Raw genomic sequence first — 14,915 nt, forward strand, 5'->3', positions numbered from 1 at the left:
TCTGGTTATCTATTATCACATAATGCTAATGCATGACTTAAAATGAGGCTTAAAAACAAGCTATTATAATCTCTTATGGTTGATTGTGTTCATCTCAATCGTTCTCACTTGGGGTCTCATGCATTTGCAGTCAGGAATCACCCAAAAGTTCAATACCTGGTTAGGCTGGCTAGCCAAGATGGCTCTCTCACATGGCCAGAAGTTCACGATGGCTGTGTTTGGATATTCAGCTGGGACTGTTAACCAGAGTGTCTTCACATGGCCTCTTCATGTGGCCGGCATCTCACACCTTAGTAGCTGGGTTCCAAGAAGGACTGTCTGTCCCCAGAGCAAGTCATCTCAGGAGGGACAGGAATGGCTACTTTTGACCTCTTCTTGGAAGTTCCACATTATGTTGGTTAAACAAAGTCACTGACCCAGCTCAGAATTTGAGGGGAGGCCAATAGACTCTGCTTCATAACCTGAGAAGTGGATGCATGTGTGGGGAGGACCGGGATTGCTGATGACCATCTTCAGACACTAGCTCTGTGGCAACGAGGTGAAGATGTAGAGCTCATCCCCTGGAATGCCTGTCTGCTGTGTTCCCACTAGAAGCCGTTGCCTCCAGTGTTGGTGTTGTGGAATGTATAACCCCTCTCCCCACTTTCTGGATAGCAGAGCTCCTTCAGGAAGGAAAACACATAGGAAGAAGGTCTTAAATCCCATGTTCACCAGTCCCCCAATCTTGCTTGTTGTGTTCTGGCAGTTGTACTATATGTAACTTGGCCAGACTGATCCCTCAAGGACTAGAGGAGAGGGAAAAGGAAAATGGGCTAAGGAGGGTGACATGAGCAAAGGAGAGGCAGGCATGGAGTCTTGGGCACTTTTCATCCCAGTGAAACCAATCGACTTCCTGCCCCATAGACAATGCACTTGCATTTAAAATACCTTCAAACTTACTCAGCATCAAAAGAGGGCTTTTAGCTTCTTGAATGTTTTATTTAACAGGAATGAAGTATTGTTGGTCTTTGTGATAGCATTTTCTTAAATGGTAATACTCGATGATAAGAATGCAGTATCTCGGACATATTTAGTGGTTTCATAAACTGGTAAAATACAGATATACTTGGAGATACTAACCTAAAGCTATAAAAATGTTTATACACTTTGGCCTATGGATTTCCTGTCTGGGAGCCTATTCTAAGGATATTACCCATATTAAATCATGCTGTCATTTGTACAGTGAAAAATTAGAACAAGCAAAATATCCCACAATAAGAAATTATTAAATATGTTTTATTCTCTCCCCTGATCAATGGCTACCTGCAGTCATTGAAAATGAAGGTTATATACTGAAAATATTTACACCTGAAATGCTATGATGCTGAAAGTTGCTTCAGAATAACCCAGGGGAAGATAAGGAAGTGGGTAAGAATATAGATGAAATAAGAGTGGCTAGGAGTTAATAACTGTTCCATCTGGGTGATGACTAGGTAGGGGTTCCTTACTCTATTTGCTCTACTTTTTTATACTTTTGAAGTCTTACAATAAGAAGTTTATATGTGATGAGTATACAGGTTGTGTAACAACAAGGAAAATTGTAAAGATAACATGTTAACATGAAAAATCAGGATAAAAATTACTTTAATTACAAATATACAAAAGTGTATATGAAGAAAGACTATAAGAAATAATGCAAATGATAATAGGGGGGAATGTAGTAACTACAATGTTGCTCATGTGAAACCTTCCTAAGAATGTATATGAATGATACCTTAATAAAAATAAAATAAACAAAATAAATAACACAAAATAATAGCAAATTATGTTAGTATTTTCCATGTATGAGTCATTTTTTATTTTAAAAAATTTTATACCATATAGTCATAGAACTTTTAAGTTAAAAACTGAAATTATAAAATGTTTACTTTTTCTTTCTCATCCTTGAAATCTCAAATTTATTTATTCCATTTACCTGTGGAATTGTCTTAGCTCTTGACTACACATTCCTATCAAGCTCCCACATATGCAGCCATGTCTCAGTTTCTCTGCATCGATTACCTCCGTTGTGTATTTTTGCCACAAACTGAAAATTCTGAATTAGGTTCTTCCTGCTGCCTGTTCTTACCTACTGTTGCTGCCCAAATGGGGTTTGCTTATGAAATCCAAAGCAATTTTAACACAAGTCTGAATGAAACATAATGTATGAATTAGCTACCAAAAATTGCACCACTGGTATTTCGAAGACTACTAAATAGACTTTTAAATGGTCTGATGTTTGGAATTTAATTAAGCCACTGCTTTTTCTTTTACATGGGGAGTAATAACAGCTCTGTTTTCTTCCTTAGGTTCACTTTTTCTTTTGAGTGCTCCATTTCCACTCTAAAACTCAGGGTATGGGAACCATGGCAACTGTTGAATAAGAAAGTGTAGATAGTTGTCTCTTGTTACTTGAGCTGTAGTTGTTATCGAGGATGTATACTGACACTTCTGTATTGTTTCTTTTAACCAGGAAGGTAGAGCGGGAAGTAAAAGCTTTGGCGACACTTAGTCATGCAAATATTGTTCACTACTATAGCTGTTGGCATGGGCTTGATTATGATCCTGAGGACAGCATAAATACTTCAAGGTAACTAAAAATAAGTGTCATAGCCACAATAGGGTGGGGGCAGCTGTCATTTACTATGTGTGGGACACTGGATAAGGCCATTCATTATTACATTTAATAATCGCAACCACAAATAAATACTGTTAATGTCTCTGTTCAGCAGGTAAGGAGACAGTAAATAATCTTTTCCTTGCTCCAGACTTGTGTGAAGAACCTTTTCATTGTCCTCAGCTGTTTTCAAAATCTCCGGCTTAGCTTTCCAGACTCTCTTATTTCATGTATAGACTTGCTCACGTGCCCTGACTCCAGTCCAGGCCATCAATGCAGTCTCGTGTACAAAATTGGAACATGCTGTAGATACTGCAGCTAGAGGCCCCCTCCTCAGCTGCCAACACTTTTCTTTCCCTCTTGCAGGCCCCTATTGGTGGGGTGTAAAAGGGCCTCTGAATGCAGTCACACCACTGGTGGGGTGGTGGGTATTGAAAATAATTTTAAGACTGCGAGCTGTGATGGGGCACCCTGTCTTATATCACTCATGTATTGCCTCAGGTAAGCTGTTGTCAAAGGACCAGAGGGTTCTAAAGAGCTGGCTTCTCCTTTTGAAAATCTCCCAGTGTTTCTTGGAGACAGTCCTTGCTGAAATCCAGAAGACATTGAGGACCTGCTCATTCATTGTTTCCTGTCCAGCCCTGTCTCCACCCATGTAACTGAGAACTTATCATCAGTTTCAGGAGTTATGGCCATTAGCATACATAGGCAGCTTCCCAGCTTTCATCTAATTGTTGGCTACCTCCTCCTATTTTCTACCCAACATAAGTTCAAAGATATGAATTAATATTGAGGGCAGCTTAGTTTAGAAAATAAAATGAAACGTGGTTAGCGAAATCAGTCCCCCCACATAACGCATAGGAACAAATGTTGGTATTTCTCTTAAGAGTACCTGTCGTTATACTGTTGTTTCAGGTTTGTTTTTCCTTTATCTCTCTCACTTATTAAACTATAGTCTCCATGACAGCAAGAACATCCTCTAACACATTTTCTCATCTCTAGCTGCCTGTTCTTTGCCTTTCACAAGATAGATGCTGAATAGATTGATGGTGAATTTAAATGTTCCAAAATTACTTTATATAATAATGAAATTTAGTTTTCTGCAATTTCATTGTATTAATGCTCCTATTCCTATCTATTAGCAAAGGGGATCAAGGCCTTTCACCATTAAAAAATGGGCAGGCTCATACTTTATAAACTGGCTGAACAAATAAAGCTCTGGACATCTGGGAACATATGATTTAAATAAAAAATGGTGTACTATATTTTGATCCAAATTTATTATATTTAGATTCATGTTTTAAAACATATTTTGGGATTCTTAAGAAGATATGGTATGATTTTAAAAAGTGTATTTTTTTATATATTTATTTTAATTGCTAATTCTAATATATTATGAATTTTATATCCAGGGCAAACACTATGTGCCTTTTCATCCAAATGGAATTCTGTGATAAAGGGACATTGGAGCAATGGATTGACAGCAGAAGAGGCAAGCAACAAGACAAATGTTTGGCTTTGGAATTATTTGAACAAATAACAGCAGGAGTGGATTATTTACATTCAAAAGAGTTCATCCACAGAGACCTGAAGGTAAGTGGAAAATGTACTTTGTTAGGAATTGATGAGTACAATTTAGTAGTTTTGAAATCTATTGTCTCTACTTTTGGAATTGATTGACAATCATAAGAAAATAGTATCTCTGATCATCTGAGGTTAGAGTGGATCTAGAACTTGCTCCCAACACCATTCCATAGACCCGCTCAAAATATCTCTAGGTAAGTGAACTTACAGAGACAGCGAGCCATCTAGGAAAGAGCCCTTTCACTTCTGGTCCCATGTGGCTGATAGTCACACCCAAGTTGTAAACACTAATAGATTTTGGGCACCAAACATTTGTGTACAGCTCATTATCATGGCTGGCACAGCCAACTGGGTGCTTATGCCTGCCTCTGCTGCTTCTCTGGCTAGTCTGAGAGGCAAGAGGGACCCTGGTGACTGGCTTTGGGAATATAGTTCTCCTAATCTCTCAGTCATTACTCCTGAGACAGTCAGAGCTACTGACTCCAGGGTATAGAATTTTCATGGCATTATGGTTAGATATTTCTACACCATGATTACAAAATTGTAGTAATCCAAAACTTGGAAGATGTAGCATATATTCATTTTTTCATTTCCTTCTGGCTCCCTAGCTTTTATGGTCCAGTAGAACTGTTTTTCCATTTTTCCTTCTCAACCAAATAAAAGAAGAGATGGAAGAACTCTTCACCGTCTCTCCTCCATCCTCTGTTCCCTGCAGTTTGCCTACTCCCATCACAAACTAGCCATTCTGAATCCTACCACTGAAACTTTGCCCATGTTCTTCTTGCATAGAACATTCTCTGCCTGTCCCCTTTGGTCTCAATTCCTTTATGTAGCCTTTCCTGATCACTCTGGGTCAGACAGAGTGCCTAGTTATATGGACCTTAGCTATCTGGTTTATCAATCTGCTGAAAGAATGACACAGAAAAAATACATCAGTGTTAATTATCAATTTCCAGTTAACTTTGTATGCCTTCAAGAATAGAGGGGATGTGTTTATTAAAAAGTTGTCAGAGGCCTAGAGACATTGACAGCAAGAAAGGCCCCAGGAATGCAGCGAAGGCCATGGTAAGAGGGAAGTATATTATAATACAGGCCTACCTCAGGAGAGAAGAACAATCCCATATGAACACTCTAAACTCAATAATTAATGAAACTAGAAAAATAAGAACAAATGAGGCCCAAAGTCAGTAGAAGGAGGGACATAATAAAGATTAGACCAGAAATAAATAAAATTGAGAAAAATTAAACAATAGAAAGAATCAATGAAAGCAGGAGCTGGTTCTTCGAGAAAATAGCAAAACAGATACACCCTGAGCCAGACTTATCAAGAAAAAAAGAGAGTCTACACACATAAACAGAATCAGAAATGAGAAAGGAAAAAATCACTATGGACACCACAGGAATACAAAGAATTATTGGAGAATACTATGAAAAATTATATGTTAACAAACTGGATAACCTAGAAGAAACAGACAACTTTCTAGAAAAATACAACATTCCAAGGCTGACCCAGAAAGAAACAGAAAATCTAAACAGACCAATTACCAGCAACAAAATTGAATTGGTAATCAAAAAATACTTAAGAGCAAAACCCCTGCACCAGATGGTTTGACTGCTGAATTTTATCAAACATTTAGTGAAGACCTAATGCCCATCGTCTTTAAAGTTTTCCAAAATGTAGAAGAAGAGGGAATACTTCCAAACTCATTCTATGAGGGCAGCATCACTCTAATACCAAAACCAGGCAAAAACACCAAAAAAAAAGAAAATTACAGACCAATATCCCTGATGAACATAGATGCAAAAATACTCAACAAAATATTAGCAAACCGAATTCAAAAATACATCAAAAAGTTCATCCATCATGATCAAGTAGGATTTATTCCAGGCATGCAAGTGTTGTACAACATTTCAAAATCCATCAACATCATCCACCACATCAACAAAAAGGACAAAAACCACATGATCATCTCCATAGATGCCAAAAAAGCATTCAACAAAATTCAACATCTATTCATGATAAAAACTCTCAACAAAATGGGTATAGAGGGCAAGTACCTCAAGATAATAAAAGCCATATACAACAAACCCACAGCCAACATCATACTTAACAGTGAGAAGCTGAAAGCTTTTCCTTTAAGATCAGGAACAAGACAAAGATGCCCACTCTCCCCACTTTTATTCAACATTGTTCTGGAGGTCCTTGCCATGGCAATCAGACAAAACAAAGAAAGAAAAGGCATCCAGATTGGTGAAGAAGAAGTTAAAGTGTCACTGTTTGCAGATGACATATTGTATGTAAAAAACCCTAAAAAATCCACTCAAAAACTATTAGATCTAATATTTGAACTCAGCAAAGTTGCAGGATACAAAATTAATACACAGAAATCTGTTGCATTCCTATACACTAACAATGAACTAGCAGAAAGAGAAATCAGGAAAAGAATTCCATTAACAATTGCTTCAAAAAGAATAAAATATCTAGGAATAAACCTAACCAAGGAAGTGAAAGACCTATACTCTGAAAACTACAGGACACTCTTGAGAGAAATTAAAGAAGATACCAATAAATGGAAACACATCCTGTGATCATGGATAGGAAGAATTAATATTTTCAAAATGGCCATCCTGCCTAAAGCAATCTCGATTCAATGCAATCCCTGTCAAAATACCAACAGCATTCTTCAACAAACTAGAGCAAATCGTTCTAAAATTCATATGGAACCACAGAAGACCCCAAATAGCCAAAACAATCCTGAGAAGGAAGAATAAAGCTGGGGGGATTATGCTCCCCAACTTCAAGCTCTACTACAAAGCCACAGTAATCAAGACAACTTGGTACTAGCACAAGAACAGAACAATAGACCAGTGGAACATACTGGAGAGTCCAGATATAAACCCAAGCATATATGGTTAATTAATATATGATAAGGGAGCCAGGGACATACAATGGGGGAATGACAGCCTCTTCAACAAACGGTGTTGGCAAAACTGGACAGCTACATGCAAGAGAATGAGACTGGATTGTAGTCTAATCCCGTACATAAAAGTAAACTTGAAATGGATCAAAGACCTGAATGTAAGTCATGAAACCATAAAACTCTTAGAAGACAACATAGGAAAATATCTCCTGAATAATAAATATGAGCAACTTTTTCCTGAACTTATCTCCTTGAGCAAGGGAAACAAAAGCAAAAATGAACACATGGCACTACATCAAACTAAAAAGTTTCTGTATGGCAAATAACACCATTAACAGAACAAAAAGGCATCCTACAGTATGGAAGAATATATTTGTAAATGACATATCCAACAAGGGGTTAACATCCAAAATATATAAAGAACACACACACCAGTTGTGGAGAAAGGAGAACCCTCCTACACTGCTGGTGGGAATGTAAATTAGTTCAGCCATTGTGGAAATCAGTATGGAGGTTCCTCAAAATGCTCAAAATAGAAATACCATTTGACCCAGGAATTCCACTTCTAGGAATTTACCCTAAGAATGCAGCAGCCCAGTTTGAAAAAGACAGATGCACCCCTATGTTTATTGCAACACTATTTACAATAGCCAAGAAATGGAAGCAACCTAAGTGTCCATCAGTAAATGAATGGATAAAGAAGATGTGGTACATATACATAATGGAATATTATTCAGCCATAAGAAGAAAACAAATCCTACCATTTGCAACAACATGGATGGAGCTAGAGGGTATTATGCTCAGTGAAATAATTCAAGCAGAGAAAGACAAATACCAAATGATTTCACTCATATGTGGAGTATAAGAACAAAGAAAAACTGAAGGAACAAAACAGCAGCAGAATCACAGAACCCAAGAATGGACTAACAGTTACCAAAGGGAAAGGGACAGGGGAGGATGGGTGGGAAGGGAGGGATAAGGGCGGGGAAGAAGAAATGGGGTATTATGATTAGCATGTATAAGGTAGGGGGGGCATGGGGAGGGCTGTACAACAGAGAAGATGAGTAATGATTCTACAGCATCTTACTACGCTGATGGACAGTGACTGTAATGGGGCATGTGGGGGGGACTTGGTGAAAGGGGAACCCTAGTAAACATAATGTTCTTCATGTAAGTGTAGATTAATGATAACAAAATAAAAACAAAAATAAAAAAGTTAGACACCAAAAAAAAAAAAAAATATGAACCTTGGCCCCAGTCTCAGTTACAGAGATCTTAAGTAAAGCAAAACATCTCAGATTTTCTTTTCTGAAGCCCTACTACCCAACTGTAAAATACACGGCAGTTAGCCCATGTGCATACTTAGTGGTGAACATGATCAATTATTTCTAGGCAGTCTGTAAAGACAATAGGCAAATAAAAGACCTTCAAATGTTAAAAAAAAACAACACATGCCTCAACAACCAAAAAGCAAATAACCCAATTAAAAAATGGGCAGAGGATATGAATAGACAGTTCTCCGAAGAAGAAATTCAGATAGCCAACAGGCACATGAAAAGATGCTCCACATCACTAATCATCAGGGAAATTTAAATTAAAACCACAATGAGATATCACCTCACACCAGTTAGGATGGCCAGTATCAAAAAGACTAAGAACAACAAATGCTGGCAAGGATGCAGAGAAAGGGGAACCCTCCTACACTGCCAGTGGGAATGTAAGCTAGTTCAAACATTGTGGAAAGCAATATGGAAGTTCCTCAAAAAACTAAAGTAGAAATACCATTTGACCCGGAAATTCCACTCTTAGGAATTTACCCAAAGAATATAATTTCTCAGATTCAAAACGACATATGCACCCCTATGTTTATCACAGCACTATCTAGAATAGCCAAAATATGGAAGCAGCCTAAGTGTCATCAGTAGATGAATGGATAAAGAAGAGGTGGTACATATACACAATGGAATACTATTCATCCATGAGAAAGAAACATATCCTAGCATTTGCAACAACATGGGTGGAGCTGGGAGATATTATGCTCAGTGAAATAAGCCAGGTGGAGAAAGACAAGTACCAAATTATTTCCCTCATTTGTGGAGTAAAACATTGAAGCAAAACTGAAGGACCAAAACAGCAGCAGACTCACAGACTCCAAGAAGGGACTAGTGGTTACTAAAGGAGAGGGGTGTGGGAGGGCGGGTGGGGAGGGAGGGAGAAGGGGATTGAGGGGTATTATGATTGGCACACATGCTGTGGGGGTTCATGGGGAAGACAGTGTAGCACAGAGAAGACAAGTAGTGACTCTGTGGCATCTTACTACACTGATGGAACAGTGACTGCATTGGGGTATGGTGGGGGCCTCAATATGGGTGAATGTACTAATCACATTGTTTTTTCATGTGAAACCTTCATAAGAGTGTATATCAATAATACCTTTATAAGAAAATTAGAAAAAAAAAGAAAGGCCCCAGGAGAAATTCTGCACCGGGTATCCTGCAGCATTAATGGGAAGAGACCCATCTGAGAAATTCAAAATTAGAAGAGATCTTAAGGGCATCTTAAGATCTGCATCAAATCCTGTACTCATATTTCCAACATTGATACCCATTGGGTGTCCAGCTCTATCTTGAATACTTCCTAAGACAGGGGACTCTGGAACTCCCATTCTTTGGACCACCCTATTAATATATTAGGATGTGTTGAAGCAAATCTTTGGTCATTTCCACCGTCTAGTCCTGGATCCATCCACTGGGACCAGACAGAGCGAATCCACTTTCCACTTAACAGCTCTTGAGACATTTGAAGGCAGCTATGCCCCAAGCTTTCTCTGCTGACAACAAAGTCTTTACTTCCTCAGCTGGCATTTTAAAGATCTTTGATATTAAATTTCCTGATTTATGGAAATCTGTGTAAGGGTAAATGCGTTGCAAGTAAATATAATGGTAGCTGTTGCTGCATATGATTTGGATATGTGATAACCATCCATCAAATTGGTACTTATAAATTAAATATTGTTTTTGTTTTCTGTAGCCGGGTAACATATTTTTAGTAGATAAAAATCAAATAAAGATTGGAGACTTTGGACTTGTAACATTCCAGAAGAGTGATGGAATGCGGACGGGTAATAAGGGAACTGTTCGATACATGAGCCCAGAACAGGTGAGGTCCCCTTCCTTTTTGTCTATATATTTTCTACTTCTTTCATGTTTTTTAATTAGAAAAACAACAGACACTTGTTATAAATTAAAACAGCACAGAATACATAGAATAAAAATGAAAAATGCCCCCTTAACCTTCCTTTCTATTCTTACTCTTCTCATAGAGTTTATTATCCTTTTTTCTGAGTTATAAAAATATACAAACACAAATGTATATATACACAGTTTTTTGCATAAAAATATATATACATTTTCACAAGGATACTATAATGTTACTTTGTGACTTGATTTTTTTCCACTCAACAATGTATTGTAATCTCTCCATTATCAGTACAAATAGATCTAGCACATCATTGTTAAAAGCTGTATTGTATGCCAAAGTATAGCTGTGTCATAATTTGTTTCCTTATGGATGGGCATTGATTTAGGTTGTTTCCAGCTTTTTACATTTACAAACATGTTATATGTCTTCCTCCTTATCTTTGAGTCTAAGAACAATGATTCCCATGGTAATCTATGATAGATTCCTTGAAGTGGAATTATTGAGTAGAATGACAGGTGCATTTCAAACTTGATAAATACTGTGAAGTTGTCATCTAAAAAATCTGATTCTACTATGCTCTCCTGCTAGAGCATAGGAGAATGCTGCTTCCTCTGTCTCTATCAGACTAGGGTGCTATCAGACTACATTTTTGGAATGAGGAATAGCTTGTTGTTTTAATTTGCAATTTCCAGGTTTTCAGCAAGATAGGCAATCTTCACATGCATTTACTCACAATTTTTCTGCAAAGTCTCTTTTCATGCTCTTTCCTCATTTTTCTCATTTACATTATTTTTTCCTAATTTATTTGTAAGGAATCATTATATATTTTTATATCGATTCTGTATCTGTTAACTATTAATGAAAATTTCTCCTTGATTGTAAATTGTTATTTCTTTGTTTATAAGGTAGCATAGAAGCTTTCAAGGGGTCACATTTATTAGTATTTTCTTCATGGCTATTGGGTTTCTCAGTTTTATTTTTCAGGTCTTTTTGACTACAGGATGGTAAAAATATTTTGTGTTTTTAATAATACCTCAGACTAACTTGAATTAATTTTGGTATATATGCATGGAAGGGATGTGACTTGATTTTTCTTGTGTGGATAAACAATGGCCCCACCACTATGTATCAAAAAATTCACCATTTAAGCTGTTATTTTAAGGAAAATTCATAGAGACAAAAAGTAGAATAGAAGTTACCCGGGCCTAAGGGAGGGAAGAATGGGAAGTTTTTGTGTAATGGGCACAGATTCTGTTTGAGATGAAGAAAAAGTTCTGGAGATACATAGTGGTGATGGTTACATAACTCGGTGAGGTTACTTAAATGCCACTGGATTGTGTGAATAAAAATGATTAAAATGGTAAATTTTATGTATGTATATTTTAACACAATAAAAAATGCTATCTTATCGTACATGAAATTCCCACACATTCATGGATCTGTTTCTGGACTCTATCCTGTGTAATTTATTTTTGTCATTTCCTCCTTAATATCATACTATTTTAATTATTATACCATTACAATATATGTTTTAATATCTGGACAGCAAGACCTCCCATTCAATTTTAAAATGTTCCCCGTGTTCACATTTACTATTCTAAATAAACTATAGAGTCAGCTTGTCATGTTCCATAATTGGCGTTGAGGTTTTTAATAGGAATTGTATTAAATTTAAGGATTCCACTGAGGGCTATTGACATCTTTATGTATTTATTTCAGACTTCTCCAAGAAATTCGTGTTTCTCCCATTTATTCAAGTCCTCCATTAGTTAGCTTTAGCCAGCTATGGCTATGGTAACAAATAACCTCTGATTTTATAGTGGCACAGAAAGTGCTAAAGGCTTATTTCTTGTTCACATGAGTGTTGGCTTGCAGTCTGGCAGTAGTTTTGCTCCATTGTCTCCTTCATCCCAGAACCTAGGCTGAAGGAAGAACCCTGTCTGGATCTTTGCTGTCCTCATAGCAGAAAGCAATGGCTATACCATGTGATGAGTTTAACAGACTGCTCAGCAGTAGCATACATCACTAAACATCATTCCCCAGAGCAAACTGCACAGCCCGGCTCGAGGTAAAAAGGTGGGAAGCATCATGCTCTCGCTGGGAGACCAGTGCACTATCGGAGGCAATAATACACCCTACCTCAAGGCCACTTTTATTTCATTTTTTCTTTTACTTTGTTCTTCAAGGAAGTTGTATAATATTTTCCTTTATGAAGATTGTTCATTTTTTAAGGCTTTTCCCTGATTACTGTACGAGTGTTTGCTATTAAAATGAGACTATACAAGCTTTATACTAATACATGTGTTTTGCTATTAAAATGAGATTCCTTGTATCTAATTGGTTATTAGTGAGGCATTTGATTTTAAAATATACTTACTTTTGATTGTGGTAAAATACACATAAAATTTACCATCTTAATCATTTTTAAGTGTACAGTTCAGTGGCATTATGTACATTCATGTTGTTGGACTACTATTTCCACCATCCATTAACAGAATTCCTGCAAAGCTTGTCCCATTGAACAGCTCCCCATTCTCCTCTGGCAACCACCCTTCCACTTTCTGTCTCTAAGCGTCTGAGGGGTGGCTGTTAATTTTTCAGTCTTGCATTCTTAGGGCCCAGTGATGGCATTACTCTGCACTCTTAGCCATTTGCCCCAATTTAAGTTTAGAAATTACCAGTTTCAGAAATAGCTGAATAGCTCATTTCTCAATAGCTGTTCAAAATGTTCAGTAAAGGTTTTCTTGCATGGTAAAAAAAAAGGTGTCTCATATAAGTAGAATCATACAGTATTTGTCCTTTTGTGACTGGCTTATTTCACTCAGCATAATGTTTATCCATGTTGTAGCATGTGTCAACTTCCTTTTTAAGACTGAGTAATGTTCCATTGTATGGCTAATATCACATTTTATTGATCTGTTCATCCATTTGTGGATCCTTGGGTTGCATCTACCTTTTGGGTATCATGAATATTGCTGTTATGAATATGGTTGGAGAGCTGTTGATTTGTGTTTGTCTTATATAGACTCAATACCCTGATAGAGTTTTTGTTGTTGATTGCTTATTGTCTATTTTTAATCTTTTTGATGGTTTGAGAGTCTAGAACGGAGAGGGAACTGATCTCTCCCCTTTGGGGATCATTTGGCATAAAAATATCATTTAAGTATTTTGTGGAGTCTTCAGGTAGAAGACAGGAGGCAAATGGCTCCCTTATAATTCCCCCTTTATTAAATATCTCCAGTATCCTATATTGTCACCCTAAGACTATTTTCTAAAAAGTCCTTCATCATTATACTTTTAATCTTCTTGGTGATTTTTACATTGCAAAAACTTTTATTGAGGATAATTTGTACATCATAAAATCCACAGATCTTTAATGTACATTTATGGTTTTGGCAAAAGCACAAACCTATGAAAATGTAGAACATTTCCTTACCCAGGAAAATTCCCTCAGGCCCTCTGCAGTCAGTCCCTCCTCCCCACTGCTCAGAGGCAACCAGGGCCCTGGTCTCTATCACTGTAGATGAGTTTTCATTGTTTTTGAGCATCATATGAATGGAATCATACTTTATGTACTCTTTTGCATTTGATTATTTCATGCAAAGTAATGTCTGTGGAGAAACTCTCATTGTTGCTTGTGCCATTAGATTATTCCATTTTATTGCTGAGTACTATTCCACTGTGTATATATTACAGTTTCTTAAGCCATTCTCCTGTTGATGGATGCCTGGATTGCTTCCAGTTATAGAATATTATGAATAAATCTTCTATGAACATTTGCATGCGAGTCATTTCCTGGGGACTATTTTAACTGCTTCACCTGCTGCATCTCATTTAACTGCACAAACTCTAAGGTTGAAACTGTTGTTATCCCCATTTTATGGGATTATTGCCACATTGATGGCTAATTTAACACAGGTGATTCAACTATATTGGGACAGAGATTTGAACCTGGGCAGTCAGACTGCACAGATCTTGCTAACATACATAATTATATGATACAAGCTATTTTGGTCAAATAACTTTTTTGGCTTCAGAGGTATGAATGTTTATATATCAGAAGGTGAATAACAAATGTGGTTATATTTTGGTCCCTTTATAGATTTCTTCACAAGAATATGGAAATGAAGTGGACCTCTTTGCTTTGGGGCTAATTCTTGCAGAACTACTTCACATATGTACCACTGTTTTGGAAACATACAAGGTAGATAATCCCCCAGAAAGAATATAGTAACAAAAATTATTAGCTGTCATCTCTAGATGCCACTACATATAGTTATTGTCCTAATGAAAGGATAGGCTTGAACATATTAGTGTTGACTGCCGATGAAATGTGGATTTTACCTCTTTCAAATTGGGGCAACCGAAACTTTAAGGATCAGAAACTTTGTCTTTGGAAGTTGCATGCATCTCATCAAACTGTTGCTGTTTCTTCCTATTTGAGACAGTAAAATTCTGATTGCCCACTTTGTATAAGACTGTGCAAAGTGCTGCAATGTTATAAAAATGATTAAGTCTTGTTCTCAGGGAGCTCATAATCTAGAAGATAATGTAAGAGAATGCTATAAATGTTT

General features: G+C 37.0%; 1 protein-coding gene across 3 annotated transcripts in view; it reads left to right on the forward strand.

Annotated features, from left to right (window-relative positions):
- EIF2AK2 (eukaryotic translation initiation factor 2 alpha kinase 2) overlaps positions 1-14,915 on the forward strand; it is a 36,617-nt gene that overhangs the window by 13,358 nt on the left and 8,344 nt on the right. For all 3 annotated transcript variants that reach the window (XR_008995882.1, XM_036931626.2, XM_036931627.2), the window contains exons 11-14: positions 2,492-2,608; positions 4,048-4,228; positions 10,171-10,299; positions 14,444-14,545. Coding sequence is in view for 2 of the 3 variants with exons in the window: in XM_036931626.2 (XP_036787521.2) it covers positions 2,492-2,608; positions 4,048-4,228; positions 10,171-10,299; positions 14,444-14,545 (529 nt within the window). In the remaining variant the exon portion in view is untranslated. The remainder of the gene's footprint in view (positions 1-2,491; positions 2,609-4,047; positions 4,229-10,170; positions 10,300-14,443; positions 14,546-14,915) is intronic.

This window comes from Manis pentadactyla, chromosome 2 (assembly GCF_030020395.1).
Source record: "Manis pentadactyla isolate mManPen7 chromosome 2, mManPen7.hap1, whole genome shotgun sequence".
NCBI classification, from domain to species: Eukaryota; Metazoa; Chordata; class Mammalia; order Pholidota; family Manidae; genus Manis; species Manis pentadactyla.